Genomic DNA, 26,558 nt, shown 5'->3' on the forward strand with positions numbered 1-26,558 from the left:
CAATGGCCGGTAGTCGGGGCAGCAGGGTCGCCACGGCGGCATTGTTCTTCTAAAAAAGTGTGTGTGTGTGTGTTTCAGGTTGAGCGCTTGTCTGGCCCCACTTAGTCTCTTCAGGATGTTTTGGGTTTGCTGTGTGTGTGTTTGTGTGTGTGTGTATATTTTCCAGCTTTATAAAACTCATTTCCTGGCTGGCTCTTAGGAAAACAGAGAGTATGCTGGGTAATAATACAGGAGAACAGCAGCACTGTTGATATGAAGGGTAGCAGCGCTGTGATGGATGTGTGTGTGTGTGAGAACATGCAGACGGAGGGAAAGTGGCTGCTGCAGTATGAGGAGAATGCTGATATGGAGATAAGTGTTGTATGTAGGTAACTGGGTGGTGTGTGCGCCAGGAAGGGCGGTGCTGTGTGTAGTGGTGGTGGAGGAGGTGGTGGCAGGTTAAAAAAACCCAAAGGTCTTTTGTTAGTGCTCCTATGCAAACACAGCAGGTCGGAGAAACACAGATAAATCCGAGCTATTGTCCATGAATCAAAACGTCTGGACGGCCGTTACATTTAAGTTGTGGGTCAAAATAGAGGAATTCCTATTATGATGGTGCTGCCATACAAAAGGGTGGAGAACAGTCTAGGGACTTAAGAATACAGCAGTGGTTAGAATAGAATAATTAAAATAAATAGTGTCCATAATTTTAACCCATAAAAGGCCGACAGAGCTCTCACAGCAGTGTGGCCTTCAGTCATCCCCAAGGATCTCAGTTACCTGCTCACTAATCAGCGATTGTTCACGTGGATCCTGCAGGTGTACCGACCGAAAACATCTTTAGCTAAACGGGTGACTTAGGCCCCGTTCACACTGGAGGAAGTCAATCCAGCTAGAGTGGGATTGAATCCAGATGGCCTTTAAACTGGATACGTTCAGACCTATTTTCTAATCTTTTCTAATCACACACACGTGTGTCCGTGCTCAATCCCGCTTAACCCGGCTTGTTTGTTGTCCTCCAAACCACTAGGTGGCGCCTTGTAATATACAGAGTGTATTCAGGCCGTGGTAGAACAGCGTGTACGCATATGTCGTGTTTTTTTTTTTTGTTGTTTTTTCCCGTGTCGCTCGTTCTTTCAGTTTTTTTTGTTCAAACAGCAGTTTATTCATTTGTAGCCCTGTGGAAAATAAACTCAAAGCTGTTGTAGTTCGACGGTTGTTTACATACAGCTTTTGTACGTGACCCGGACACTGTCCCCGTGAGGTATAACGTTGCTAGCGGGATTCACTAGCCGCATTTGCGTTCAGACCTGAGCCAGATGTAAGCCAATCTGGCTAGCAAATCCCGCTAGTGACGTCATACTTCCAGTTCATGCAGACAGTGTCCGGGTCGCGTACAAAAGCCGTATGTAAACAATCGTAGAACTACGACAACTTTGTACCGATTTTATTAGCTACGGCCCGAATCCCACTCTAGCCGGATTGATTTCCCCAGTGTGAACAGGGTCTTAGAGGGTGTGGCCTTCATGCAGCAGCAGGATCCATGTGAGTGATTCTAAAGGGAGCGAGATGTTTGTGCTTCAGGCAGTAACGAAGTAGTTCTGAAAAATCATCTTTAACATGGAGAAACACACAAAATCTGAAGACAGTCTATAAAGTTAACGTCTGTACAGGAGCAGGACGGACAGACGGGCGGCCTGAAACCGTGCTCTGATTCCACTGAGAGGCATTAAAACTACTTTTTGCAATAAAAATGGCCGACAGCCCTGTTTGTGGAATGTAACCTGAAGAGCAGCATGTGCTGTGCTCTTAGTGAAATATGATTTTTATATATATGAGGATATAAAAGCTGCGTTTGACTGGTCTGAGGTCACTAAAAAGACAGATGGAGGTTTTAGAGAAGGTTCTGGCGGGCTGACGCTGCCTCCCATAAGCCTCCTGTCTGTAAATACAGGCGGTCTGGGTTCAGTGAGGACACCGATGTTGACACACAGTTTACATTAGCTCTGCTTTCACTGAGCTTTGAGGAGCAGCCACGTAAGAAACAGCCACAGCAGCATGAGGAAGACTTCCAGGGACTCTTCTGTGATGTCATCCACAGGTTCGTGTGCTTGAGGCCATCTTGGTGACTCAATCCAAATATTGCTCATGTATGTAATGACATGATAAACATTTAAACATTGGAGGTTTGTGGACTCGCTCTTGGAGGCAGCCCTCGTGTGGACATTTGTGGAACTGCAGTTTTTCAGGTTCATGTGTTCCTGAGTTTCAGTTTCAGAGACGGACAGGACATGTCGGCAACATGTCTGTAACAAGCATGCTACCATGCTAACATTTAGCGCAGTAGGCTATAGCCTCTTTCTCTCTCTAAGGTTCACGTTGAAGAGCAGAACCTGCTTATTTCTTGGAAAGCATACGATGCAGTTTGTGATGTTGTAGAGCGAGGTGGTGTGACATCTGCTGCTTGCATCACCCCTTGTTTTGCTGCTATTATTGTATTGAGGCAGCTTTTTTTGTTTTTGGTCAGAGCGCGTGCAGATGCACTCAGTTCTGATGTGTTGATGAAGATAGAGATACATAGAGAAGATTGAAGCAAGGAGTCTGGACTTGTAGAGTTTTCTTGAAGTTCTGATGTGCTGCCAGAGTTGCCTCGGTAACACCCACCCGCATCCAGAGCGACACACCTACAAACACACGGATGTTATTAGGAGCTCTGGACGTGTGTTTGTGGCTTTACAGCTGCTGCTTCATCTTCCTCCAAAACAATTGGATCCACAGAGACCTGAACATTGACTTTGACAGGAAGATGTCTGAACCGCTCCAGCCTCCCACTCCACTCTGCACTTCCTGCTGTGTTCAGTGTAGTAACAAGGGGACTGCCAAACTGCTGTCCTGGTTCCACATAAGACACCCAGTGCAACATGGGAATTGTAGTACCATAAACTTTATGCTGTAAAGTAAACGTTCACATTTTCATCCAGAGGAAGAACATTTAAATGTAGTAATACTAATACTAAAGATGCACTAACTACTTCTACACTAACTACACTAATTACTTCCTCATTTACCGTGAAGTGTTTGCATAGGATCGATATCATAAAGAAACTCTTTACCAAATGATGGTGGGTAATTTGTGCTGCCATTTTTTACTCGACACGGTGAATTCCTTACAGACTCTGCAATTATCACAAATGACTGGATGTCCCTGGGTGATAACATTCCTGCTGGACGACACAGAACAAAGGCCGGCCTCGGTTATGGATTAACCTTATAACCAGACAAATTGATTAAAAGCACATTTGTTATTGTAAGATCTTGAGGGAGTCATTGTAGGTAAAAGGGGGGATTACACACACACACACACACAGTGTGTGATTACGCTGCCAAAATGTGAGTCTGTAGTTGATCACAGCTGCTGCCTGGATTGTTTTGGGAAGCCAGGTCCCTTGATGAATACAGAGTGGTTTCAGAGCAACTATTAGTCAATCAGTCATGATGTTTTTGAGACATATTCCAAACATTTTCAGCATAATTTATGAAAAGACCTCCATCTTCCTGTCAGCGAACACTCTGAAAGGGAGAAAATCCTACTATGTGAAGTTCATCTATTTACTGAACGCACCATGAGGAACTCTACAAACGTTACACTTTAAGTAGGTGATAATCAGAGGGGGGGTTATTAACACCCAAGGTGAACTCATCGACCCCGTTCACACAGGGGAAATCAATCCGGCTAGAGCAGGATTCGGGCCATATCTGGATATATTTGAACTTGAATGCAAATGTGGCTAGGGAATCCAGCTAGCGAATCCAGCTAGTGAATCCAGCTAGCGACGTGATACTTGCGGGTCGCGTACAAAAGCCGTATGTAAACAACTGTCGAACTACGACAGCTTTGTGTTTATTTTCCAGGGCTACAAAGTAATAAACTGCTTTTTAAACCAAAAAAAACAAAAGAAGAGCGACACCTACCGCGGCCTGAACTAAATCTGTATATTACGAGGCGCCACCTAGTGGTTTGGAGGACAACAAAGAAGCTGGGTTAAGCTGGGTTAAGCTGGATCAAGCGCGTGTGTGTTAGCCAGATTTGAAAATAGGTCGTATCCAGCTTAAAGGCTATCTGGATTCAATCCTACTCTAGCTGGACTGACTTTCTCCAGTGTGCACGGGGCCTTAGAAAACCTGGCAGCTGATTGAACAAACCATCTGTCAACCACAAGCATGTGTCAGCCCCAAACTCGTAGTTTGAAGCCTGGTAAGATGGATTTTTGATTAAACTGGTTAAAATCACATGCTGGCTGCAGATTAGCCTGCTAGCATAGTAGCTAGTCTTGTGCAGCAGATCTAGCTGACAATGGAAATCAGTGAATTCAGTGTTTAAACAAGATTAGCGAGCTAGCTTCCCCACACCGAACAATTTAAACACCAGGCAATTAACATGAAATGACACCGATGTGACTTCGGAAAACAAATGAAACCTGAAAGTTCAGAGAGTCAAGAAAGCCTCGTGGAAAAATGACATAACACAGCAGCATCAGAAAATCAACAAAAAATAGCAAGTGTGTGTGGTTTGTGCTGCATCTTTGTCATGTGTTTCGGCTTATTGTGTTGTTGTATTTCTGTATCAGATTCAAAGATCTGCACAGTTTGCCTGTCCTCACCCCGTCAGCCCAAGATTTTTATGGTTTGGACTGTAAGATTCAAGTCCTCATAAGTATATAGCATGACAATCGGGATTATGGTTTTCATTCTGGAGGTCTGGATTGCATTTACTGTCTCTTAGTTGCAGCTGATACGTTTGCCAAATGCTACAAACGTAGTTTTTCATCATGTCAGAGTTGGAAACAGGAACGATGTCAGTAATCTGGTCCTGGTGAGTGGATATGTTGATGCGTCTCTGTGCCAGCAGCATGATGTCACAGCGTGTTTGCTATGGTCCAACCATAGCAAACATGGGGGATGGATTTCAAAACATACTCGCCTCTATAGCTGTTTAACGACCATCAACTGGGGGCTGTTTTCTGCAGCAGGAAATCATTATGTAAGCTGCAGATGTTTGTCGGAGCTGCTGTGGAAATAAATGGTCCTGCTGCATCTTATTGATGATGAGATAATGGACAAAGACAACGGAACATAAAGAAAGCAAAGAGGGTATTTCTACTGTGATGGGGGCAGTTTAGCCAGGAGGTCTACAGGGATTCCATTTTCTTCCATTTATCCGGTCTCAGGTCATGGGGCAGCAGCCCAGGTGTCCCCAGGCCAGCGGAGACATATCCTGGATCTGCCCAGAGCCTTCCTCCTGGTTGCACATGCCTGGAACACCTCACCAGAGAAGCTCCCAGCACGCATCCAAACCAGTCATCGCAGCTTATGGTTATAAGTCAGGGTAGGATTGACCAGTAAATCGGAAACTTTGAGTGGTCCCTCAAGGAACTGCAGCTCCTGCCAGACCACATGTTTTGGAGGAATTTGAGCTGTGGACACCACACCTACAGGTGATGATCTTAAACCTTGTGGAAGACCATTGTCGGAGGCTCCAGCTATCTTAGAAGTAGGTAATTCAGCCTGTTTCTTAATAAACAAAGGCAACACAGGTTGGGCTGAAGTGGACCTGAAGGGAGCAGGTGGCAACCAAGATGTGAAAGCTAGCAATCCAACATGGTCACCACCTGACCTTTAAAGCCACCAAGGCTTCAGCGACAACAGCAGTTTTTAATTTCCACTGCAAATTTGGACATTTCAACATGGAGGTCTGGGGGGACTGACTCGGTTTTGGACTTGACTCTGTGCCCTGTGATCCAAAATGGTGGCCTCTTATTAACAATGCGTGACTTCAAAATCGCGCTACACAACATGTTACAGCATCATTATTAGCAGCATGCTAACAAAGGATGGCTAAAGCACAATGCTGTTAGACAGCAAGTCTGTCAAACTGAAGCCGAGCTCGTGCTGCCTTCTCCATGAAAAAACACAATTATGTTCAACAGGCCGCACAAAATACAAACAACCCACAGCTGGAAGCTGGTCTGAGAGCTGAGTCACATCCAGCCAATGCTTCACACCCCCTCCACGTCCGATGCAGACCCAGTGATGGACAGTGTGTCTGAATGCTGTGCTGTTGTCCAAAACCTCAGACAACAAAAACACCAAGGAATGTTTTACAATAACAGACTGAGAGGTGCCAGATCAAACAGCACCGGGTGGTTTTTCAGTTTTCAGAGTGTAATTTTCTGAATTGACATAATGCTGGATGCACTGCAGGCCGCCAACAAAAGTTTTGGATGTCAGGACACACTCACAGATAATAACTGGAACTCCTCCCGGCCGTTCGTCCAGCTCGTGTGATTTATGTTCGGTCATTTGTTGTTCCACAAATGAAGGTCTGATCACCTGAGCCTCTCCTGAAGCGTTTCTGTGGTTCATCTCCCTTTGCTTCTTGGGTTGTTCCTCCTGAAGGTCACTGTGACTTGATGTGAGTCCCAGCTTGGTGAAAACATTTAATATTTCACTTTTGATTGTAACAAAATCAACTCACACACAATATGTCATGAAAACCTTCACAGATGTCTGACAGATTTGGTAAAAATGTTCACTTGAACTCAAGAATCAGATGATTAAATAGGAAGTCTAAGGTCACTGTGACTTGACGTGCATACCAATCAGAACGCAATCAGTATTTGAAAAACGGCCAAAAATCATTAAAATGATCCAGACATCTCACGAAAACCAAGAAGATTCTCCAAATTTGGTCGATATGACAGCTCCACATATGTTCCAAAGCTCCAAAAACATGTCATCTAAACTGCCAAAATGTATGAATCCAAAGCAAATCATGACAGAACTTCACACAAATGAAGCTTTTTTTATGACTAACGTCCACAGTCTGGACAAATATGGGTGTCTGTGTTTCCAGTTTTTTGTTTTCGTTGTATTTGGGTGCAGACAGAACAGACAATAGCACAGCTTGTGTGTGTATCCGACACAAACCGCCTGGATTTCAGTACATGAAACACATTTGGATGGAACATCGTGCACGATCATTCAGGCTGCCATCATTCAAGTCCAGCGTACCGGACCACACAGCCAAAACCATGAGACACCCTCACTGGCCAAATATTCCTTGGCTGCACTATAAATTGCCTTTACGTGCAAATGTATTATTATCGTAGATCTAATATGTTTTGTGGTTATGGTCTGTTAGATCTAATAGCTGAAAATGTCTCCTAGGAGCGATCCAGCAGAGCCTGGATCCACTCTTTTTTTTGGTTTCTATGAATTGCACTCTGAGCTGGCGGCGCTCAAGCGCAGCATTTGATGGAGACGTTGCAGGTTATGGAGGCAATTCGTTCTGACATGGCCCCACACTGCGCATCCAGGCTGAACAAAACAATGCATGGCACTCAAACACTCTGTGGTTTGTTTATTTATTGATAAACTGACAGTGTGTGAAATGTTGTGATAGTGCTGGAAAGAAAACTTTCCAGAAACTTCATTAAGAAACCAGCAGGAGTCACGAGTCGAGGATCATATAAAAACAAGCTTTGGATGAAGTCCCAACAGAACCTCTGGCAGTTCTTCATGGATCTCTGGAGGTGTTCTCCTCTCTCTCGCTCTCTCTCTTTCACTGCTACACAGCAAGGTCAAAGATCAGTAGAGAGTAGAGAAAGAGACTCGGACTAGATTTAAGAGTGAGGGTGAGGATGATTTGTAGAAAGTTCAGAAGTCTACATCAAAGAGGGAACATCTAGCAGGTCATAAAGTAGCACTTCATGAAAAAGATGGAGTAGCTTCTTTAAAAGGTTGCTCTCCATTTACAGTCACATTTGTATCATCACACGCAGCAGAAATTGGTGTTTTGTATCCATAGCGATTGTGGGTGTGACGGCTAATCAACAACAAAAAAGCTGATGACAACATCAGCTCCCAGCAGAGCTGACCGTTACACCATCAGGCACGTGTTTCCCACAGCGGAGCTGGACGGAACTTTTCAGCTGATGGAAGTTAGTGAAGGAGCAGATTTCTTGTCTTCTCACGGTGTCTGACGGTTGTGTGTAACAGTGAACGTAAAGCAACAATAAATCACAGCAGCCGATGTAACGCGACCGCATCAAAAGCATCCGAAGTCTGGCAGCAATTCACCACTAAAAAAAGTGACGGTGCAACAACTGTGAATCAGAGCTTGAAAGTGGACAACATATTTTTTTCGTAGCACGCACCCTGTTGTTTTGCACTGTCTACACAAAAGCCGTTAATTGTTGTTAATTGTGCGATTAATTAGTGAAAAAAAGAGACGCTTTAATCTCTGGAAAACGACAAAAGCTCCTGCAGCAGATCCTCACTTATGATGCTCCCCGTTCCTGGGCGCCACCTTTATGCGGCTCTGGTTGCCACAGCAAGGCGAGATCATGTGGCTCATCCAGCAGATTGTTACACTGGCTGGTTGTTGGATGGTTTCTATACGAGATCTGGACATCAGGAACTCTCATACTGTATCTTCTATTGTTGGCTTGACAGAGGACTACATGCTACAGGCTAAATTAGCTTACTTGTTTCACCATCTAGTGGTTCAAGGTGGCATTACCCAAATGAATGTTGCATGGCTAGGTGGTTAGCATGCTAGCTTAGTAGATACTTTGATTGATTTAACTCTAATATTGCTTGTTTCTCTGCCTTTTTTCATCTTCTCACCTCCCTGACTGCATTTAAACATAAAATGTTATTACTTCTGATGATACCGCCGACGTTTGACGTTGAAAAAGTCTTAACCATGCTGTCCATCAATACCTGAGCGATGTCCACCGTAGTACAAATCTCCACATACGCACACAAAGTTCAGATATTTGTTTATTTTCTTAGCAACACTGTGCTACACATGTTCACAGCTACAAAACTGTTCAGTACAAACACAGCTCATACACATTCAATGCAAAGGTCTTCCCACCGGGTGTTGCAATAGTTGGAGCTCATAGACTGTGTGTGTGTGTGTTGGTCGGCTGACAGGAAGTGTGAATGAAATTTGACTTCAATTGGGTGCTTTGAGCCAAAACATAAACTGGTTGTGTTGCTGTGTTTTTGTAGCTTAGCATAACCGTCCATGGAGTTTATATACACAGGCGCATGTGAACCACAGAGCTGGGAGAAGGGGTTTATTAACTCTGTGTGAGTGTGTGTGTGTGTGTGTCTGAATCCTTTCAAGGAAAAACACACACAGAGAAAGGTGTGTGTCCGTTTGTTCGACCTCGTTTTTTGATTTGTCCAAGCCCTTATGAACACACACACACAGCATGCCTGCTCACTGACAACTACCAGATGGCACAAGGAGGCTAGATAGCATGGATAAATGAGTGTGTGTGTCTTTACACTCTGGCTGTGACACGGGATGATGTGTGTGTCTGTGGAGCACAAGCTAGGATTGTGTTAGATGATGTGTGTATCTCCTTTATGTGCAAACATCTTCGTGCCAGAAAAAAGGGGGTGGGGGTGTGTAGGGGTTGAGTCTGTGCTAGGCGGTGCAGGGTGTACGCCTGTGAGGATCCTCTGTTTTTGTTTTATAATCTTGGTTTGTTTGTTTTATGAACCGATTCGACCCCTTTAAATGGCAGGAAGTGACAAATTAAAGGAGCAGTTTCACTTTTTTTTGCTAGGAGCTGAGAACAATGTGTTAGAAAAGAAAACTGATGCTACTGTCCATTAAAGCTGAAGCTGTTACTAGTAGCTAGTTAGCTTAGCTTAGCACAGCAATAGGAAATGTCGTCCTTGCAGCATCTGCTATGTTAAGCTAGCTGCCGCCTGGATTTAGTGTGGTAATATGGAAAAGTTGGATTAGATTAAATTCTGAGGATTAGATTAGGATTAGATTAGCTTCATGTTTCAGTTTTGGATGCTCTAGTTTGCACACTGTTGACACAGCAGTGTTGTTTACAGTCGGTGTGGGATTGAAACTGTCGTAAATATGGTTAAAAATGGAAAGTATCTTGGAGGGCTGATTGTTTTGACAACATTTCAGAGACTATTTCCCAAGTGTCGGCCTCACAGACATGTTCAGACATGGCAGCAGTTGTCCGTAACCTAATCCAAACTTCAGTCGTCACTGGCAGTGTTTGTGATTGTGCAACAGGCCTCTGTGTGTGCGCTCAGATGTTTGCTGTTTCCTGTTTTGTTGCTTTAAGTAAAAACACGATGCAGCTTCACAGGATGAATGGATAGATGAGAGCATGGTGAAAAAGAACGAAGTGAAAGAGAGAGATGTGCAGACTGCAGACCACCCTCTGCCTCTGCTGGGCTCATTTTCATCGGCATGTACAAGATTCCTTCCTCCTCCTCCTCCTCCTCCTCCTCGTTCCTCATTTTTTTTTAAAAAGTTTTGCCTCTTTCCACAGTTTGTTATAATATCCGCTAAAAAAAAGGCACATTTTCTTTGCATAAAATGCACAGTCTCTCTTATCGTGAGTCCGCAAAGTGGTTTGAAGTCCAGTCAAGATAAAATATATCGGAATCAAAATCACCACAGTTCATTGTCTAAATCTCATTCTCAGCCATACGTATGTACAGAAATCTCATGGCACGCTTCAAAAAAACAAATAAAAAATAAAAAAGTTCTTTGCTTTGGTTTGAATGTTTACATTTCCTCCTGCCATCCTTCCTTCCACAGTCCTTCTTCACATCTTAGATGCAGAGGATGGAGTTTTTTTTGTTATTGCTTGTACATTCTTCGGTCTGAAATCCAAATCCAAGGCTTCGATTGCTTCCCACAATAAGGCTGTTGGCAGAGGAGCTTTTTAATTTGGGACTCAAGCGAATTGTTTTGGGCGACAGAGTCTTTTGGACATCCAAAACAGCCAATTCCCTCCTCAAGAATCAACTGTAAATCACATTTATTTCCCTTGATTGCACATGTATCTCGACGGTTGGGAGAGTACGAAAGACAAAAATCCCTTTCACACCACCCTCGTGCAGCTCAACCCTTCCATCCTTCACCGGATCTGTCCGAGCAAACACTGAGGATCCACCAACCAGGTCACACTTCCGTCTCAGTTCCAATCCACGGATTTGTTAAAAGGCCCCTTTGCTCGTTGTCTCCAGCCCGTCCGTTTCATCCAACCCATCCATCATCTGGTCTTTCTTCCTCCCCTCTTTCTTCCTCTCAGAGATCCAGTCGGAAGGCACCGAAGTAGCTGGAGGAATCATCTGCGTTCAGCATGTTAGGGGAAGACACGGAGACGAAGAGCTCATCGCCGGCCCTCAGCTCAAACAGTCCTCCCTGGTACACGGAGTGCAGGGCGTACTCGGCGTCCGGAGCCCAGCACTTGGTTCCCACCCCCTTCAGGAGCTGGAAGACAGAAGTAAAAACCAGAAGGTAAGGACTCTGCATGATGGTCTGTATTCTTCATAGGAAGTGGCCGCTGTACCTGTATGGGGCTCGGGTAGGAGGTTTTCTTGTAGACGCACTGCACCAGCTGGTGGCTGACGCTGCGCTGGTCCCCGTCGCCAGCAGCTGGGGACGGATAACGAAAATACACCTGCAGATAGGAAAGAACGAAAATCATTAGAAGTTCTTTCTTTTTTGAAGCTGAGACGACGACCGCCATCTTGGCATCTGAGCCAAGGAATTAAAAAAGTATGAGTGGAGCTCAGGTGGCCATTTGGCACCACCCACATTGACTCAGTCGCCCTCAGGTGGCCATATGGGGAACTGCACTGCACATTTCCAAGTCAAGTCCATCAGTTTGGTTTTGGAATATTATCTGACTGCATGACATAGTGATTGATCGGCCCATTGATAATCGTGGTCATCACTGAATAACACCTCAGCATTGTTTAGGTCCCTCACCTGTGAGTACAGGTAGTACCGCCCATCCTGGGGCACCCGCAGCTTCCCGTTAGACAGGGTCATGTTGTGCAGGTGAGCTCCGAAGCTCTGGTTGGCCCAGGAGCGGACCACGTGGCGACAGGATTGGTGCAGGCCTGACCTGACTGAGTAGGAACAGGGACAGTGAGAGAGAGAGAGTCAGAGGCAGCAGGCGTGTGTTATATAGTCATGTTTGCCAAGTAATCACAGCAGAAACTGACAAAAGTTTATTACAGAAAACAGAGCTGCTGGTGATGAAATGTGTGACGCAACCGCAGCCGTCCTGTTTGCAGGGTTGAGCAACGAGATGCACAAAGTGTTCTGTACCTTCATGAACCTCGCGCTCAAAATGAAATGCAGCATATGGAGCGGAGGCACCTTATATTTCTACTTGTGCTCAGCGCTAATGGAGGGAGGCAGCGGCCAAGGATTAAGGCCACATGTATGTTTTATATTTAACTGGTATGTTGAGTCTTTCCACCTGCTGTCCACCACATGCCACAGATAACCAGCGGGAGGATTTCTCCTGTTTCTACAGTGTTCCATCGTAGAGCTCCTGCTGCTTTCCTGCTGTGTGTGTGTGTGTAGTGCTGCTTCTTGGCACATCTGTGAGAGGATTACTTATTAGAAAACATCAAAGGTCAACCTTTCAAGTGTTTCTAGCTGCTCTGCTTCCTTATGAGAAATCCAGGTTGAACGTGTAAACCTCACCCTGTCTTCCTTCTTCCTACACACACACACACACACACACACCCTTTGTGGAAATAACATCAGGCAGTCTCTGCCAGATTGTCAACACCCTCGAGCTTGCACGCCACTTTCAGATGAAACAAAATGAAAGTCTGGATGCACAACAGACACGTTCTAACTCTTGTTAATGTGATATTCTCAGTTTTCTTTGTTTGCAGTTCAGAGCTCAGACATGGACTGATTGAATTTTGGTGGCTAAATGTGACTTCATGTCCGTCTCAGTTAGGAATGTGTAGACAAAAGTATTGCAGATATTTCTGACCGCCTTCCTGAACGTCACAGCAGCAGCTTATCTGGCATCAGTGACATCACAAACACAGGTGCTTCTGAGTCTTTAATGATCTCTGGAGCACTCAAGTCTCACCTTCGGTGTTGGTATCCCTGAGGGTCAAGTGGGCTGATGGCCTCTGAGTCACAGAGGTCATGAACTTTGACCCAGAGTTGTTGAAAGAGCGAGGCATGGTTCTTGCCTCTGAAGGGAGAGAGGACATGTTTTTTTAAAAAAAGGGTTAAAGATGAGTTTTGTGTGTCTGTGTGTGTGTGTGTGATGCTCACCAATGAAGGTTTGTTTGGAGATGATGTTCTCCGTCACCTAGAGGAAAACAAAGAGACATATCGGTCAAAAAAAAAAAGACAGTGTTGTTATAAACATGCTCACACATGCAGAAGTCAGACTTTGTTTGTGTTCAGTGTTCAGTATCAGATTATCCTGTCCTTATGGAAGGTTCTTCGTTTAGCCTCAGGTCATCAATTTAGTGTGGTGGAGCCTCACGATATTTACAACACCTTCCAGCTCTGATACGGATCGTAAAAATTCCCTTACATGGAAGAACAGCAGAAACATGTGGCCTACTTAAAGTTCTTTTGATTTCTATGAGAAGAATTATTAGAAGTTTCCACACTGTAAACGGATGGATCCAGATTTGTAGTCTAAGAAGTGCCTCAAGGTCTTATGACCACAAGGGGGGCGTGGGGTCACCATTAGAGAGGGCCTGGGAGGTGACTACCAACAGGACACCTTCTGAGGTGGATCCTCAGAGATTTCTGCAACAGTTTGTAACGACGGGTGAGACCTGGATCCACCACTTCCAACCAGAGACCAGAGAAGTTTCCTAACAGCCAGAATCTGGTCTGCATCAGGGTGATGATGGCCTTGGACCCTGGAAAAGGGTCACACTGTTACAGGCGCCGACTATGCTGAGCTCTGAGGCAGCTTTGGGAAGAGTGTCAGTCAAGATTCAGGACTGCTCCAGACCACAAGTCCACAGTCAGCCAGTTCTTGATACAAAGCTGCTACCTGCTCCAAAAATGGAGGAAGGACTTGAGTCGCCAAACAAGGCAGCAGATGCCGATTTTCCTCCATGACTGCTGGACAAGGCCGCTCACAGTCTTCTTCCCTCTACTGTCTTTGTCCCCTGTCCATCATCACTAGAGCGAACCACAAACTGCCTCTGCTCTCCGTCCTGTCTCTGCTTTATTTCTCCTCTGTCATCCCTTCTTCTCAGCCAGCGCTCTTTGTTTCATCTTCCCCAGATGTAGACATGCAGCCAGAAACATAAACATACATACATGTGTACACACACACACACACAGATCCATCATCTCACACACTCTCTGCTCTCACACTCACATGCTTTCTGTATCGTCTCCTTGTTTTCTGTCTCTCCCACTTTGTAAATCAAGCTTTCGCTGCAATCCTTGATTCTTGCTCGCTCGTTATTCAAACATTCCTTCTTCTACCTTCGCCTCACTCTGTCGGCCAAAGGTCACAGGTTTAATCAGCTGTTACTAGTCATTTGGTCGCTCCGAGGTGCCCTGAGGCAAGACGCTGACCTCGGTGTGGTGTAAATCTCCTAGATTAATTTGCTGAAAAGCCACAAAATCCTGAGGATGATTAATTCCACCTCGCTTTTTAAATGGTCGCCCAGCTATACATGTGGTATTATTCTTGGCATTCTGTTTCTCTTGCACCGAACACTCAACTCAACCTGCAAATTGGGCCTGATCGCTCTGGGGTTTGACGTGTGTGTGTGTGTGTCAGTGTATAATCTCATATGCTCTAAGGGAAACACAATACAGTAAGGGGTACAGAGCGTGGACTTGTCTCGCTAGGCGTAGCGTGCCTGTCTCTGCCCCACGTTCCTCAAGTCACTAAAAGCAGAAAATTACACACACACACACACACTTAGAGAAAATTGCCAGCAGATTTTCTGCCCTTGAAGGAAACAAGCTAATACCCACTGTAAGCTTTCAGGGTGACTCCAGAACAGCGTGTTTCCAATATACAGCTTCAACACGTCTGCTGTCTTTAACACTTAAAAGCTCACATGGGAAGCTGTTGGACGGCTAACTGAGTCGAATCGGCTGTAGTGGCTGCATAAATAATTTATGTTGTCCTCAGCGGTGGAAGCTTTCTCTGGCATCCTGAGAGACTTCTGGACCAGCTGCATGTTTAAAAAGGTGAATGCCGGCGTCGTGTAGAGTTAAACTCCATTTACGGTGTTTTCTTTCTAGTTTCTGTTTACTGGGAAATATTGAAGATGATGATGAAGAAATTTAACGCAGGAAGGGCTCCAGAAAAGACGTGAATGTGACAGTTAGGTTGGAGGAGATGTGGCGTGTGCTTGACGAATGGTTCTCCTGCAGGAGGTCGTCATGGAGATGTAAAGAAATATGCATTCAGCTTTGTGTTGGGGCTGAGCGGACTTTTCTCCCTCTCCGTGAGCTATTTTTTTTGTGGTGAGGAAGGGCGATCAGTTGAAGCACAGACATAAAAACACACCTGTATCCTCCAGATTAAGATCCACAGGTGGTTTCGGTGTAAGAAAATGAGTCATTATTGACTTTTAACTCGGCCGTCTACAAACGGCAGCATGTATTGACTTAATGGTAAGATTACAGGCTTTCAGTCGTCTAATTCCATTTATCAGAAATGGGTTATTGGTCCCACGTAGCTCCATAAAATGCAAAGCTGCGAAGCCGTTTTTGGATTACTGTGGATTTTACAGTTCTAGTAAGTGCTGCACTGTACACACGGGGCCCTCTGGCATTGTGTTAACCCTTTAGTGTCCTTTTTTAACGTCCAACTGAAAGACCAAAACAAACTGAAGCTTGGGTCAAAGGTGGAACCATCCCGCTTTGTCCTGTAAAGGAGTCGTAGCTGTAAATGTGCGAGCTGATGGACCGCCATGTAGGCCCCTCTCAGGTGAAACCCTAACCACATTATCAGCCACCAGACTACTTGCTTAGTTTTAGGAAAAAGGTTGTTTATAGTACATTCTTTCACAGAAAATGTTCCTCCATTTTCTTCTCGGTTTCCCAGCCCTTTAAAATATGATTTGTTTTCTCCATGAAAGCAGCAGCACAGTTGTTCCAGCACCTGTGACTGGAAACACTTTGTATTTCAACAGGCTGCTGCTTGATCTTAGTGTTAGCATGTTACATTAAAATGTGACAGAATATTGAATTCATGTTGCAGGGAGAGATAGTCAGAGGCTAATACAGAAGTCAAAGGCCGACACAGCAGGCTGTGTATCCCGGAAATAAAATGTAAAAACACATATGGAAGTCTGCCTGGATACATGTGGACTTCCACTGCAGCTACGAGCTATCTGTAGTCCTGAAAGCTGGAAGGAATTACCGCAGGCCAGAGGTCGAGTCAGTTATTTGAATCGTCCACCACGTAAATATCATTCCCTGTAAATGAGCTGGAATGACTGAGGGCTGCATGGACGGCACGTCTAAACTCCATTTAGTGCTTCCAGGTGAAGCCCGCTCCTGTTTCTGAAGAATTCCGAAACCTTTTGATGTCTCCGTGTTTTCTTTAAGGAGCAGGGTGTTTCACGGCGCTGTGAAAAGTTATGACTCCGTAGCTGGATGTTGTCAAAATGTTGTCTTGATGTGTTTGATGTCTTCTCAGCTCTGAAAAGTTTGGAAATATTATTTTCTATTTTCATTCTTTCCGCCTGAAGTTAAATCATTTCCACACGCTGGCTGGATGTTTCAACATTACAAATATATCTCTTTAGATTCATTCAGTGGCATCAGATATTAACTATTGATCCTCCTGGGTAGAAGTAGGGACAGTCTGGGGTGCAAACAGAGCTGGTTTATGGCGCAGTGTTTGTTAAATCTCTCTGAACTTTTGGCTTTTGGTGAACATTTTCAGTACATCTGACCTCTGGCCGTTCATCGCAGCCTTTTGGACTAGAAGGCTTTGAGTCTGGTTTTCTGCCACCAGGAAGTGTTGATGCGTTTGTGAGCTTTGCTCTAATGAGGGTTTTATCAGTTGGGTTTATTTTGAAAGGCTTCACCGCTGCCCCCACTCAGAGCAGCACTTTAACTTCTAAACAGTCTGCGGGTCGCCTCTAATGTGACCGTCCTCAAAGCTCTCTGCCTCTGTGACCTTATGAGAGTTGCTGGTCAGGCTGACACCAGAGAGTGTGTGAGAGTGTGTATCTATGGGCTTAAAAGCAGCCTGGAAACGGCACAAGTCCAAAAACCCGATCCAGCTGCAATAACAACAACAAATATTCTCTGAACTCCGGTCTCCTTTGCCCTGTTTAGAACAACATAGCGGGATAAAAATAGTCAGAGTCACGTCATACTCTGTCTCAGAAACAGATAAAAGAAGGCATTAAGAGGGAAAGAAAGAAAAGTTGTGAGTCATCCCTGGAAAACCCCTTTTCAGCAGGTACGCTGCCTCATCCATCCCACATCACTGATGTCTCAGCAGGTGGGCAGCATTCAGTTACTTTAAGTGTCTAGTACAACATGAGCCAAGCTGAAGTCAAAGCTCTACACCTTCAACGCATCCACCAAAATGTTATCTCAACCCTCGTTATATGCTCTAAAAGCTGCAGCAATAAGCCAATAAATGGAAGTCAATAATCAATAATGCAAATGATCATCAGCTGCAGATCTAGCAGACTGCAGCATTAAGATGTTCACCTTTACACTTAAAGGCAGACCAGCAGGAAGATAAAGTGGCACATTATTTGTGCTATAGATAGTTCCGCAGTGTATATCCTCTGGGGATCAGGAATGTCTAAAACTGTTACTCTGCAGTCATGAGTCCATTTTATGATACAAAATGTCATAAAGCCATAAGGTTTGGGGATGTATGGGTCGAGTAAATGAGAGTCAGAAGTCAGTGGGAAAAGAGAGAAAACCAGAGAGCAGAAGATGATGGACAATTATGGGAAACAGGAGAAGAGGAGGAACGAGGTAAAAAAAAGAAGCTGGGAAAAACACAGAGGAGAGTCAGAGTGGACAAGTATGGAAAAAAAGAAGGAGAGTGAAAGAGGGACAAGTATGCACATGAAGGAGGGTTTCTTCTGCAGATTAGCAGTAGCTGCAACCCAATACTTTAATATGCTGCTCGACCCCGGCAGGCCTGGACCGGCTGTGTGTGTGTGTGTGTGAGCTACAAACTCTTATCAGTTCTAATCTGCTCCAGGGGGCTCGTCATTCCTCGCTTTCTTGGGGAAGTGAGGGCAGAAACAGTACTTGACTACGCACCAAAGAGTGTGACTTCATGTTTGTGTGTCTAATGACTAAAGCTGCTTCCTGAATGTGGGGTCAAAGGTTAAAGTGTAGCTCAGATTTTGGTGGTGGTGGTCTTCTTGGTAAAAAATCAAAGAAAGCAGTTCTGTTGAAGCTCAATTCTTAGAACGCTCCACAAATTAACATTTCATGCCCGGGTGTCCTTGAAGGGTTAAACAGAACAGCTTTGCGTCTACAGCCGACTTGTAGAGTCCTCCGGCCATCATGTGTTTGGCAGGGTGATCTCTACGGAAAATCTGGCGCCGGCCTCCAAAGGTTATCCAAGGTAGAACTGATGATTACTGTTATTGTTTAATCCATTGATTATTTAACATTGAGTCAGTTATTCGCTACATCTTCCCCAGAGACCGTGTAGCCTTTACATTGCTGGATTTGTCTGTCCAAGAGTGTGTGTGTGTGTGTGTGTGTGTGTGTGTGCCCCTGACCCTGTTGATGCATTAATCATTTTATCAAAATGATGCTTTCTAAGCCAGTAAACACGTTCATTCCAAAATCATGACCAGAACCTGTAGGAATGTGTTGAAATTAACTCTTCAAACCCCACGAAGACCATGTGGCTCCATGTGTCCTGCAGCGTCCTTGGTAGGAAGGACCTAGAAACTGTTTGAAAACTGGAAACATCGGTGAGTAAGGCAACTCTCTGCCACAGTCCATCATAGGAGAACCATTTAGACTGGTTTGCACTGCTGTCATCAGGCCTAAATCTGGCCCATTGACTGCTGATAGTTCCTGACAGGACACTGATTACTGTGAACCCAATGTGGTTTAGACACAAGTCTAAATGCTTAAAGACCGGAAACGCTGACATGCAGTTCTGTTCTCACATGAATTCAGCTGCTTTAAAGGCTAACCTGCTGTTACAGATAGGGGGGCGGAGCCTGTGAGTGGCAGCAGAGGTCAGTCCGTCCATCCTGCTGCTGCTAACAGTGTGTCAGATTGTTTTGATCCGTGTTGTGGGTTTTCTATCCCTTTGCACCTGGCAGGGGAGTGGAGACCACATGGATTGTATATGTTTATGTTTGTGCACCCAGCAGTCATCTGACAGTGATTTACTCACTTTGCAACCAAACAGGCGTCGTTCATTCATTCAGCGTTTTTTTTAAATCACAGCGAGGCAGCGTTTCAGGACAGGTAATGCACCACTGGCCGACTCGATGCCAGCCGCTGATAAATGATAAATGACCTGTTTTGTGTGGGAGTTTCCTGCCTGACAATTGCTGTGTACAGTTAAGGAAGCAGTTGACTTTGCACACATGGAGGAGATTGGTATCTCTCACCCTTTATTGCTTTTTGAGTTGCGGTACGACAGTCTGGGTTTATGAGCTTGGCGCTGTCTTCCTCTGGAAAACAGCGCTTCCTGTATGTGTTTCTCCCTCTGTGTGTGTGTCTTTGTGCCTCGTCCTCTGTCTGTCTGTCACCTGTAATCTCTCTCACAACATGGATTTACCTCCTAAGGACACAAACAGCATTGAAAGTAGGCCAGGGGTGGGGCTGTTTTATAGCCTTGCTCTTGTCTTTCTTTCACTCTCAGTGTTTACAGTTTCAGTTCACACATGAGCAAATACCAATATCAATGCAAATACCTGAATGAGTACGTCATTAAATACACAGGTGTCCTGGGACGGGGCAGTCAGATCAGATGTTTGAGACCAGAATGTTTTTTTGTACCAGGCTGTAAACATGTTCATTTCTCCTGTGAAGTCGGCCATTTTAACATGGGAGTCTATGGGAAAGCCCCCAGTGGTTGCAGCGTGAATTACAAGTTTTGACACTTCCGCATGGGCTTCAAGTCTGAGCCCCGAAGGTTGCCGCTTGATCGGCACACACTCCACCAACAATGTTGCCAACTCCTCAGTAAGAAAAGTAGCTACTGGCTGCTCTAAAAGTCAGAAAGTAAGTAACTCAAAAGTCACCAGAAAAAGTCACTAGTGTATAAATTGCATTGTGTTTTACAGATAAAAGTTAGCAACCCAAAGCTAGCAGAAGCTTTATTAGAAGCTCAGCATCTGTGAATGTGAAGAGCTGCTTGAGAGAAGTCAGAAAAAGACCGTGGTTGTTTTTTTTTTGGGTGAACTAATCCATGCTGACAGTAATTCAAATTTAAAAAGCAGCACAACTTTTCTACAATTGTTTTTGGTGCAAATGTTTGATCTGAAGTCAAACCCGGGAGGCAGCGGAGATCTGGACCTGAGCTTGAGTTCATGGTGAAAGCCCTACACACCAGAGTTATTGTTGATTTTATAAAGGAGATTCACATTCTCAGCAAGTTTCTTTATAAACTGAATTATTGTGCACGGCAATTGGATACGTACTACAAAAACTACAGCCCATAAAACATTCATATTCTAGTCTCTTAAATTCCTAAAGGTGGTGGTCCTCGAGCAAAAAACGGGACACATCTATCAGCTGCTGTCAGACCTCATTCAGCATGTGGTGATGCTGACAGCAGACAAGACCAGACTGTGGTCCAGAAAACCCGGAGCACATCAAGGGGACGTCTATAAATAAAATAAGACAAGATAAACGGCTGAGTCAAGGAGACGGTGCAGTCATGAGATAATGTGTACACATCACAGAGGCTCCTGCTGTGTAAGCACTTTTTACAGTCAACAAAAACATCCTTGATTGTGGCGAAGAAACGATGACTTCATCATGCCACAATTTTTCAAGGCTGCAACAAAGCAGCAGTCTGATCAGACACACAGTCAGATCTGTTTATCCCAGAGTGGAGTTCTCCTTGGTTTTTTTATGTGGAACAGTTGTGATGTTACAACAATGTTTGTTCTGTAAATGCTCCATGCACAACTATTCAAATGCTGCAGGCTGGCAGCATGTTTCCCAGAGGTTTCACCTCCTTATAGGGCCGTTTATTCGGAGTCCTGCTGCCCGTTTTAACCCCACAATAAATCATCATGCTGTGGAGAAAAAGAAAAAAAAACAGCTGCTGCAACTCTTACTCATCCCAGCAGCTCCACAATACAGCCCTACAGCATGGACATATGTTAGCATTGTAGCTCTTTCAAAGTTAGCATTAGCTTTTTACTGCTAGCAAACATATTCAGGCTTCAAACAATCATAAAGTGCTGTTCGTTAGTAAAGATTATGCAATGATGTGCCAACTTGCTGCAAATCCGTCAGCATTTTACCAAATCAGCATCCCAGGAGGATGGACCGGACGCGTTTTAGGTGTGATGGAGGTGAGGCAGCGACTGTCTGCTCACTAATATTTTCTTGTTTTCAGTAAAATGTGCCTTTTTCTGTGCATCGTTTTCTCACCGCAGATCTCTAGAGTGGCTGTCTGCTGACTGTGAAGTTGGCGGTTCAATCCCCCACCCTGGCTGCATGCAGGTGTTGATGTCCTTTAACAAGACACCTGGCCCTAAGCTGCTACCAGTGATTGCACTACTGCTGTGTCAATGTGTGTGTTCCTGTGTGTGTGAAAAGGGTAAATTGAGTATTGTAAAGTGCTTTGAGTAGATGCTATACAGGTGATTTGATGTGGAAGAAGCTTCCTGGTCCTTTCTGTGTTCTCCTCGGCCTGTGAGGGTTTTTCTACGGGTACTCCGGCTTCCTCCCACATACTTAAGACGTGCATGTTAGGTCAACAGGCAGACTTGAATCTAGCTGTAGGTGTGAGTGTGTAGTTTAGGCTCCAGCTCTCCTATGACCCTGTAGAACATGACAAAGCTGGTTAAGGAAACCTTCCGCTGTCCCAGGAAGTCTTTAAAGAAATGACTGGTTAGAGGTGATCAGTGCAGGTTTTGAGGTAATCCGGCTCCGTGGCGGAGCTGCGCTTTCCTTAAACGTTTCCATTTTGACGGACTCTGACAGTTGTAGCCTCCTGAAAAGTTGAACTCTTCCACGTTCCAGTGGAAATGAAAGTTGGAGGGAAAAGTGTACATTCCTTGTAGTGCCTCGGAAAGTTGAAGCGGAGAGGCAAGGCCACATGTGGTTATAAGCTGGAGTTAATGCAGTACATGGTGCTGGGGCTGTAGGAATGTCGACTGTGAGCTTTATGATATGAGTTCTGGAATACCTCGGGATTGTGTTGTACGTATATGATCCTACAGGTCTGGAATTTAGCTTTTAATACGTATGTCGTGACAGCAGAGAAGCTTCTCGTCGCAGTAAAGGAGCTCAGGGTGTCAAAGATGGAGGCTGGATCGGGGGGTGGGGGGTGGTGTCGGGGGGTCGCCGGACAGGAACTTGGCCCGAGGGATGAATGGAGGAGAGCAGGAGGGAGGGTGGTCGACTCCAGACACAGAGCTCTTTGTGTTTGTCTATCAGCTGGAAATCACTAACAACACTGCGGCCCACCACCCACCCCTGAGTGTGTGTGTGTATATGCACAGCATGTCAGTGACTGACATTTGCTTTACAATAGCCAACTGTGGAGCAGAATAAGATAAGGAAGTGCTGCTCAGAAGCCAAACTTGTTTCTTTGGCATGAAATGAGCTTTAGACAAAACCAAGTGTCCGTCACTCCAGAATAAACTTGTTGCCACGGTTGCGTCATGTCGCCCTACATCTCTTTATCATGAGCCGCGGTTTTGTTTTTTTTTCCGGATTTAAAGGCATTCGGTCACACAAAAGATGAACACGGAGATTAATTTTTGAACTTCAGAAGTTAGTCGCCCATTGTTACGCCATGAAAGAATGGAATGATGTCTGTAAACAGAGCTCGGATCAAGCTCCTTCTAAATTCTAGCACTGCTTCCTTCACTGACTTCCATGTAGGCAAGAATGTCATGCTCAGTAAAATCATGGGGTTTGTTTTTTAGATGATCTTTTGATAGAAGAACTGTTTTCTGGCAGATGAAGTCAACACGAAGATCTTTCATATGGACACCATGATAGCAGGGAGATGAAGAGGATGAGACACATTTTTGTTTTGTTCAGTGATAAAATTAACAATTTACTTCTCAGAAAAGCTCCTAACCTGAACCTTTTACATTCAAATATGTGAATAATACTCTGAATAGATGCGCTGCTTTCTGAAGGTCTGCGGCTCGTCTCTCCACCCCCTCACCAGTGATGTCAGAACAGCTGTTTTACATCAGCTGTCAAACGCCAAATATTTGCAGTGACATCACCACTTTGAGACGGAGCAGATCTGGAGATACGGGACTAACAATGCGTACACAAAGGCGGACCAATGGAGCTTTGTTTCTGCTCTGATCTCTGATTAGAAATAACACACAGGAACGTGACGGGTCAGCAGGCACCAACTCTCTCCACTCATTCATCTGTAATTATTGACGGTCATTACTGCAGATGTTGTTATTTTTTATAAACCTGTTCATAGTGCTGGGTTCTTTTGGGACCTTTGCTGTCACATGCTTTTCATCAGTGTAGTTAAAGAGTCGTCATGATGGATGGATGTGTTGACAGACAGGGAAAGATGGAGTCTGAACTCTCGCCATGACTTTTGTAAATGGTTTCTCTGCCGCGGTTTGTCAGGATCCACGAGGGAAGGTCTGATGGAAGCAACATTAGTCTCATAGGATCCTGACCTCTTTTACTAGCTGCTCTGAGACCGTCAGATCATGTGATCTTGGTCAGCAGAAGGCCCAGGAATTGTTAAGATAAACCACCAATTCCATGTTTGCATTCAAAACCTGAGCCAGACCCTTTCTTTTGTTTTGGTCTTAAGGTTTAGACACCAAACTGCAAGGCAGCAGGATTCTGGGATGCCACCACAGGTTGCCATGAAGTTTCAGACTTCATCCAAGAGGTTCTAAGCAGTTTACTTGTGGCCAAGAACACTGGTCCAGTCCAACCAGCATTACCTCTGAGGCCGATTTTAAGGGTCAACATTGGTGACAATCAGAGGGGACAATCTGGTCCTTTGATTTAGGGGTCACAGTTGGGATCAGAAAAGCTTTTCGGAAAGGATCTTCCTTTCACAGGAACACATGGGACAACAGAACGTGGTCTGCAAAGAATCCAGAAGAGTCTTCCATCTGTAACAAACTTCTCCACCATTTTTTGTGGTAATAAACGCTGTGATGTCAGTCGCCTAAAACTAAAGCCTTGGAAAAATTAAATGAACATTTGAACATCTTCACCTTCCAGCTGCAGGACAGAAGCTGTTTTCCTTGTCCATCAGTATTACAGGAAGTCAGAAATCCCAGCGCAGAAAAATCCATTATGGAGCAGAAAAGCTTACGCTGTAAATCCACAGATGTAAGAGTGGGCATGGCTTCAGTTCCAGCTCCTGGCCTGCCTGAAGCTGAAGGTAAAATCCTTTTTCTTTGCTCTGATGAATGTGAACAAGAGCCGTGGGGCTGATGTTGACCCTTTGACCAGAACTGGAGCTGAATAACCGCTGCTCAGCTGCTGTGGTCAAACAGGGACTTCTTGGCATTCTTCTCAGCGAAGGCGAAGCGACCACCGACTCTGGAAAGTGAAGCCCACGATTAAGTGGATTAAAGGTGAAAGCAGCTACACACGGCGGCTCAGGACGTTTAAGGAATTCCTGCGGTGATCGGTTTAACCCCATCCTTCATTTCCATCCATCCAGCCAGGGGCTGATGGATGGCAGCTTGTCTCAGCAGGTGCAGATGTTGCTCTCTCTCTCTCTCTCTCTCTCTCTAACTGAGGAGTGAAGAAAAGTTACTCCAGCCTGCGCAGAGCCAGAAAGCTTAAGTCCTGAATACCTGAGCTTAGTCACACACATGCCATCCTAAATCTCCCTCCTCCTCACTCTTCCCTTCCTCTCCAGCTTTAACTCATCGTACTGGAAATCTTTCACATGGCTGCAGGTGTACGCAACGCAGGACAGGACAACTCGAGGGGGCCAAGAACGGTTACTGGTGCTCTACCCAAGAGATTAGAATCAAGCAACTGGACTCATAATGATGTTAAATGATCAACCAACAATCTCTCATCTCCATCTTTGTTATTTACTCCCCTCCAGCTGTGCTTCTCTTTTCTTCTCCTACTTTTTCTTTTTCTTTCCACCCGACTTTAATCATTTCCAGTAACTTTCTTTATCATTCCATGCCACCGTCATCTCCTCCCATTCGTATACGCATGTCTCACATCATCACTGCCATCGCTCACAGTCTGTGTGCATGCTTGTGTCTAACTGCAGGCCGGACCCTGCGGCCCTCTTTCATTTTGTCCTTTACTATATTTTATTTGTTTTCATTCTTTTCTCCACACCTCATTCTTAACCCTCTGAGCCTCTCGCACTCACTGCTTGTCACTCGTATTTTATAACCAACATAAGCAAGCGAGGCCGAGTGTGCATCCAAACTCACATATTTTATCAGCGAACGGAATCCAAGCATCTGCTTTGGACTTGTCGGTTTTGTGCCAGGGCTAAAAGGCAAAGACACGATGTGGTTTGTGCGTCTCTGTAAGTGAATTCTCAAACTGAAGGCTTGGATAGCTTTATTGCGTGTATGCGTGTAGTCGGACTTTATTTTTGACCTCAGCTTTGTCAGGTACCTCATATCATAATCCAAAAAATCAGTACCAGCCTTCATTCCAGTTGCTGCACACAGTTCAGTTTATTAACTGATCCCAGAAGCACTGAGGGCTTAGCCCCCCTCACCGACGTGCAGCAATAAAAGTCAAAATAGATGTTTTTCTGTGAAAAAAGAAGAAGGATCAAATAGTTTGAATTGCCCTTCCCTGCCCGACACCTGTTAGCTGCTAACAGCCGGGACGCCTCACAGACACCAACAAGCTGCAGCAACATGCCTCCACAAGTGGCTGCGGACACACCTGACCTATATTTGTCACCAGGATTGGCGCTGTTAGTTCAACATGGTTTGCTTCATGACATTTATATCTAGAGCTGGCATGTTGGCTATTGAACTAGGAAGATCAGACTGTGGAAGCTGGTGTGAAGCTGGTGATAAACAAGACAGCTTTGTTCTGGTTGAGGTCCTCAGTGATCAGAAGGATGCAGCCTAGGTCACGGCTTGTCACAACCAACTGTTCATCCATGTGTTTAATATCAATACTATTATTTCACTCCTTACAATCAAGCCTCTTTGACAAAAGCGCCTTAAAGGATGTCGAACCAAGACGTCCTGCTGCCTAAAACAGACCAGGAGAATAAAGGATGTGATAAATCTTGAAACGAGATCACGAGAATATTCAGATCAATTGATTATGATAAGTTTTAGACATTGATAACAGATTGCAGGAACATGCATAACAACAGCCTGTCACACGTTGCTTATGCCCAATTCCTTTTCTGAATGTTTTGTCCGACTGTAAAGAATTAGCTGCCTTAAGCTAAAAGTTGCTATCGCACACCAGGTAGGAGAGATATGAACTCGATCGACAGCATTACACACCCCGAACACACACAGCCAAAGGCTGAAAAGACAAAAGGCCGTTGTAAAGAAGGTCCTACGGAGTTCAGTATGAGAGCATCAGCAGGCAGATTATGGATGGA

At 44.9% G+C, this 26,558-nt stretch overlaps 1 protein-coding gene across 1 annotated transcript in view; it reads right to left on the reverse strand.

Annotated features, from left to right (window-relative positions):
* Nucleotides 1-8,805: 8,805 nt before the first annotated feature.
* The window catches only part of tnfsf10l (TNF superfamily member 10, like), a 43,755-nt gene continuing 26,002 nt past the window's right edge, over nucleotides 8,806-26,558 (reverse strand). The window contains exons 4-8 of the mRNA XM_028406872.1: nucleotides 13,133-13,169; nucleotides 12,942-13,049; nucleotides 11,810-11,952; nucleotides 11,388-11,498; nucleotides 8,806-11,308 (exon numbers count right to left, since the gene is read on the reverse strand). Of these exons, the coding sequence (XP_028262673.1) occupies nucleotides 11,123-11,308; nucleotides 11,388-11,498; nucleotides 11,810-11,952; nucleotides 12,942-13,049; nucleotides 13,133-13,169 (585 nt within the window). The 3' untranslated portion in view covers nucleotides 8,806-11,122. The remainder of the gene's footprint in view (nucleotides 11,309-11,387; nucleotides 11,499-11,809; nucleotides 11,953-12,941; nucleotides 13,050-13,132; nucleotides 13,170-26,558) is intronic.

The sequence above is a fragment of the Parambassis ranga genome, chromosome 5 (assembly GCF_900634625.1).
Source record: "Parambassis ranga chromosome 5, fParRan2.1, whole genome shotgun sequence".
Classification (NCBI taxonomy): Eukaryota; Metazoa; Chordata; class Actinopteri; family Ambassidae; genus Parambassis; species Parambassis ranga.